At 31.9% G+C, this 5,901-nt stretch overlaps 1 protein-coding gene across 1 annotated transcript; it reads left to right on the top strand.

Moving 5' to 3' along the window:
- Positions 1-2,655: 2,655 nt before the first annotated feature.
- On the top strand, positions 2,656-5,693 carry LOC114388893 (transcription factor HHO5-like). Its single transcript, XM_028349431.1, has 5 exons — positions 2,656-3,108; positions 3,306-3,583; positions 3,918-4,323; positions 4,770-4,846; positions 4,993-5,693. Exons 1-5 carry the CDS (start codon positions 2,904-2,906, stop codon positions 5,269-5,271), a joined length of 1,245 nt encoding a protein of 414 aa, XP_028205232.1. The 5' UTR covers positions 2,656-2,903; the 3' UTR covers positions 5,272-5,693.
- Positions 5,694-5,901: the final 208 nt, after the last annotated feature.

Raw genomic sequence — 5,901 nt, 5'->3', positions numbered from 1 at the left:
AAATAATATTTTTTTCTTGGATTAATATTTTGATCATTATCTTGCATATAAAATTAAATAAAATATTTATATAAATACAATAATTAGAAATAAAAAATTTAAAAAATATAATATATTTTTTTATCGTATGATCTGAACCAGGCAACCCGAGGTTAATACATTTGGTTTGATTGAAACTTGAACCAAATTAACAAATTCAAATATATATAATCAGTTTGAAATTTAGTTTTACTATAAATTGAAAGAGATTTGCATAATATTAAATAATGATAGAAAAAATATTTTTTTATCAGTTTTATATAATATAAATTATAAATTTAACATTTATAAAAAAAAAACAAAAAAACAAAGGGACTCTTGTGTGTATGTTTGCGACACAAAAGAAACTTTATATAAAATTTATAAAAGAGTAGAAGAAGTGTTGATGGATATAGTTTTTCTTTCCATTACATGATATTGGAGCGAAGTATATATTGTTCAGGCACCTAAATATATAACAATAGAATAGATAAATAAGATATCACTTTTGATCATTTTTTTTGGTTTCTCTTTTTTCCTCCAACATAACTTGCCATATCACTATTCCCTCCAAAATATAACCACACATTATCTCCCTCTCATATAACCGCATATCATTTTCCGTGTATATATATATATATATATATATATATATATTATCAGTAACAACTCTCATAACTCTCATCTTTATGCATCCTTCTTCTCATAAAACTGGAATTGCAGAACATAGTATTATTATATTTGTTTTTTTTTCATCCATTTCTACTTTTATCTAATGAATTTTGTGGTTTCTAACATTACTTTATTGTATTGATACAAATGCAGCCATGCACGTTTAATCCAAGGAATTGATTTTTCAATATAAATATATTTTTATGAGCCTTTTGTTATTTATTTTTTAAAGCATTATGTCGGCGTGAGTACACGATTTTGAAACAGAACATAATTTCATTGGTCTTCTAGATCTACCTTAGTTCTAAACCTGCATCTAACTCTAGGAAACTAAATTTCAATATTGTACTTCCTCCAATTTTTTCTCTTGCAATTTGAACCACCATCTCTCTCTACATCATATCATTTTGGACTAACTGTTCCCAAAATTTTAATTTGGGTTTAAGGTATTTTATTTTACTCCAAAAAGAGAATTTGATTAGTCTCTATCTCATCAATTTGGACATTCGGGTGAAAACCTCTAAAGCAAAAGCATGTCTAAACAATGAAAGAAATCACGTTGAAAAAAAATGAAAGGTATGTGCAATTTTGTTCTATATTAAAAAAATAAAATGATTTTTTGTGCATTCTGAATTAAATTGAAAGAAAGAAATGCATCTTGGTTTGCCAAAGAAGAAAAATGTTTGGAAGAGTCTTTCAATTGAGATAAAACAACATAGATCTTAATGGACTATAGAAGAAAAAAAGTTGAAATTTGAATGATTTATAGAAAGATAGGGATTTGTCATTGTAAGTTTTTCTTTATACATTCTATTTTTGTTTCATGCACCATATGAAGTATTGAATAATATCAAAATTAGTATCACCTTACTTGCTTTGACTTGACATGTTATTAGTATAAAAAAAAACATTTGAAATACAACATAATTTTAAACCAACTTTTAAGAATGGATTTTTTAATTTTTATTTAAAAAGTGAAATTATGATTTTAATTTAAAAACTAAATCAGGATAAAAAAAAAGTACCTCTTCGTCTAATCCTATTTTCAAGTTTTAAAATTTCCTTTCTTTTTTTAAATTAATTAAATTTTAAAACTGCATACCGATTTTTGTGGAAGTGAATAATTCACCATTTTGGTTAAATGAAAAATATTTTTAAAAGAAAAAAGTAAATTTAAAGTATTGAATTTTTTTAAAATTATGACAATTTTTAGAATAAATTTAGAAAAATAAAAGCAGACTTCTTTATTTTTTTAAATTTTGATTTGTTTTAAAAAAATTAATAAATTTTAGAAAACTAAAAGCAGAAAAAAACTCTGGAAACGCCACGTAATTATAGAACTACTTTTAGAAAAATGACTTTTTATAATTTTAAAACTAACAGTAACAAATAATTTTAAAAGTAAAAATTATGATTTTTGAAAGTTCTCATATTCCTAGAAAAGGAAATAAAAAAAATAAATGTTAATATAAAAAAATGTAACAACAAAATAGAGATGTAGATACACATGTGTGATAATATCTATGTTTTTTTAATATATATAAGAGAAATATTTTTATTTTCATTTGAGTATTATTTATTGAAGATTATGATTCAAATCATAAATCATTTAGGAAACATAAATTATTATTATTTATTTGAAAATTTTTTGTTTTTGGTACATGATAAATATATTAGTTTGCTAAAACTTATTTATTAAAAAAACATTTATTTTAATAAAATAAACATTTTTCAGTTTAATTGTTTAAATTATTTCGGCTTAAAAACTCTTTACTTATTTAATAATCAAATTATATTGGGTCATTAAATAAACATTTTTTAAAACACTTATTTTAAAATTAAATTTTAAACAAACTGACCCATAACTTACCCTTAAAGAATAATATTACTACTATCTACTTTGAAGAAAAAAAAAAGAAAGTGGAATAGGAATGGGTTTAAGAGAGTGGGAGGGAGATGTTGGATTAAATACGCGAGGACCCGAAAGTGACTTTTAAAACCTCCGTCGTCGTTGCTTTCTTCTTATTCTCTCTCTCTCTCTCTCTCATTCCTCCGCAGAATCTTGGCGTTTTGAAATTTCCCTTCACTTTCCTTTCCTTCTTCTCTCTTTATTTATTCATTCATTTGGCTCCTCCTTCTTTTTCTTCCTCTGCAACCAAAATCTGAATCTGAGGACACCAAACCAACACCACCATCGATCCAAATCCAATCCAATGGGTTCGGTTCCCGCAGAACTGAGCTTGGATTTAAGACCCACTTTCATCCCCAAAACCATCACCGATTTCCTCCGCCACCTCTCCGACAACAACAACCCCCCCGCCACCCTCCACGATTTCCTCGCCCGCCTCGAAGACGAGCTCCGCAAGATCCACGCCTTCAAACGCGAACTCCCCCTCTCCATGCTCCTCTTAAACGACGGTGCGTTTCGCGTTCCGCATTTCTTATTACTAGTTAGCTACTCGTGCATCCGTGTTTATATTTTTTTTATTATCTGCCCAGACAAAACTAAACATTAGAACAGTACAGGAGAAATTGAAATTTATTTATATTTATTCACAGACATCATATTTCTTTACACGCATCTAAACGCCGTCGTTTTTTCCCCTGTGTTGCAGCAATTTCAGTTCTGAAGGCGGAATCGCAGAAATGCAGGGTCGCGCGTGATTCTGCGCCGGTGCTGGAGGAGTTCATTCCGTTGAAGAAGGAGCGTGGTGATCAGAGCGAGGAGGAGGAGGAAGAGGAGGAGAATGATGATGATGACGACAACGAATGCCGGGATAAGAGGAATTGGATGAGTTCTGTTCAGCTCTGGAATAACAACACTACCACTGCCACCACTAATAATAACAACCCTTCTGATCGCAAACAACTACTTCACAAATTACAAACCAAGGTAGAAATTGAATAACTAGCTAAAAAAACCAAAACCTATATTCAGTTATGTGCATTAAGTATTAGTTTTCAAATCAAAATTAGAGTTTTACTTCAATAATTCTCATAACAAAGGATTCTATTGAAGGTAACTGTGAAACTCTAATTCTGATCAGATGCATCAATAATGGAAGGTTAATTTTTATGAGGATGCTAAGATTTTTGGCACTAAAATGGAAAGAAAAAAGAATACATCAATACTAATATACTGAGATTATTGCTGATTATCATTGTTCAAGCATTCAATTAATAATGTTAATGTGTTTTTTTTTTGTTTGGTTTGTTGGTGATGGCAGAAAAGTGAAGAAGGGCAATCTGTGGTTGAGGATCCTTTTCAGACTTGTAGTAATATAAATGAAGGAAGAAGGGCGTTTATGCCTTTTTCTAGGTACTCATCTTCATCATCATCTGTGCCGGTGACGACAGTGGGACTGGGGGCTGCTGCATCCAAAGAAGAGAAGGAAGAGAGTGTTATGAATAGACTTTCTCTTCTGACACCTTCTTCTGTGAAAGAGGGGTGTGGTTCAAGGGGATCAAGGAGCAGTTCCAACAGGGCTGTTTCTTCTTCTTCTCCTCCCATGGTTCAGCCGAGTTTGCGTGCGACTTCACTTCAGCAGACTGCTAGGAAACAGAGGAGATGCTGGTCCCCTGAGTTGCACAGACGATTTGTTAATGCCTTGCAGAAGCTTGGAGGTTCTCAAGGTTAGAAACTCGAATGCTTTTCTTATTTTTTTTTACTTTTTTTCAATCTTGATATGAAATTGAATTGTGATCTATGTATATTTCACTTTCTTAAACTATAAATGTCAAGTTATTATACAATTTTTGATATGGGTTTTTACACCAGACTCAATTTTTGATCAATTTGGAAATTATAGGTTAGCAGTAGTCCGGGAATATGATGCTGGAATTGGGTTGAACTTGAAATTGTTGATGTTGGTTGAAATTAGGTAGAGTTTGTTCTGTTTGGTTCATGTGTAAAGTTGGGATTTGCTTAAAGTTAGATCAGGAGACAGATAGATAGGCATAGGAGTGTTATACATGTCGTATTATCTGCCAATTCAAGTTTATTTGGAAGGGCATGATAATATGTTACACTTTGTTTGGTTCATTTGTCTAATTAAACTTCTGTGTTCTGTTAATTGCAGTAGCAACACCAAAGCAAATTAGAGAGCTTATGCAAGTTGATGGCCTGACTAACGATGAAGTGAAGAGCCATTTACAAGTGAGTTCTTGGAACTTTTTTTGTTTTGGTCCTTTAACTGCTTGTTTAGTTGCTTGGGGCATTTATGGAAAAAGATCATGTTAAGATTTAATTGTGTTATGAAGTTTGCATTGAGATTGATGATATATGGTCATGTATGAATGCAGAAATATCGTCTTCATACGCGGAGAGTTCCAGCTGCAAGTTCTAACCAGCCAGTTGTGGTTCTTGGAGGTTTGTGGATGTCTCAAGATCAGTACAATGACTCTTCAAAAGTTAGCAGTTCAGGGTCAGGTTCTCCTCAGAGTCCTCTTCATTTGGCTGCAGGGTCCCGGGGAGGAACATCCCCAACTGAAGGTGACAGCATGGAAGATGATGAAGATGCAAGATCCGAGAGTTTTAGTTGGAAAAGTCATATGCACAAAGCAGGAAAAGTTGATGTATAGGATACTACTCTCCACCATGAATTTTGCAGATAAAAGTATACATGGGAGGAGTTTTACCACTACATAATAATACTACATGATGATGATACATAAAAAAAGAGGGTCAACGATAAGAGGCTGTTGGAGTTTTTATTGAAGGTTTAGCTTTGCCTTCTATACTGCGTGAGTTTTGATATGAGACTCCGAATTAAAATTATCCTTTTCCACATCATAAAATTCTTTCATTTCTTTTTGTCATGGGAACTCTCTGATGCCCCCTGAAGAAATTAATTAGTCCCATATTTAGATGGGTCTCATCTCTGCATGTTTGGGTGGACATTGGCTGTTCTAATTGCTGGTGGTGGATGGATTATTTCTTCTCATACTTTTATTTACACGAATTTTAGAGATATCTTTTCGTAATTATTCCTCCTTTCCTCGTACTCTTTGTTTTCTCTCTCTCTCTCTCTTATCAGAGGATGCCTTGTTCTGTGCACACAAACTGATGAAACACTGAACAAGAAGTGTTTCTGCCATTTCATTCATATTGAGCTCTGGCTATGATTGCAATGTGTCAAGTCAGTACACGGCTTTGAAAACAAATTTTATTTCCCATTGTCTTGTTTATGATTATGAGAATGCGGCGGAATG

This window comes from Glycine soja, chromosome 2, assembly GCF_004193775.1.
Source record: "Glycine soja cultivar W05 chromosome 2, ASM419377v2, whole genome shotgun sequence".
NCBI lineage: Eukaryota > Viridiplantae > Streptophyta > Magnoliopsida > Fabales > Fabaceae > Glycine > Glycine soja.
Note: the sequence above shows the minus strand (reverse complement) of the source record. Positions and strands in the feature narration are given on the sequence as shown.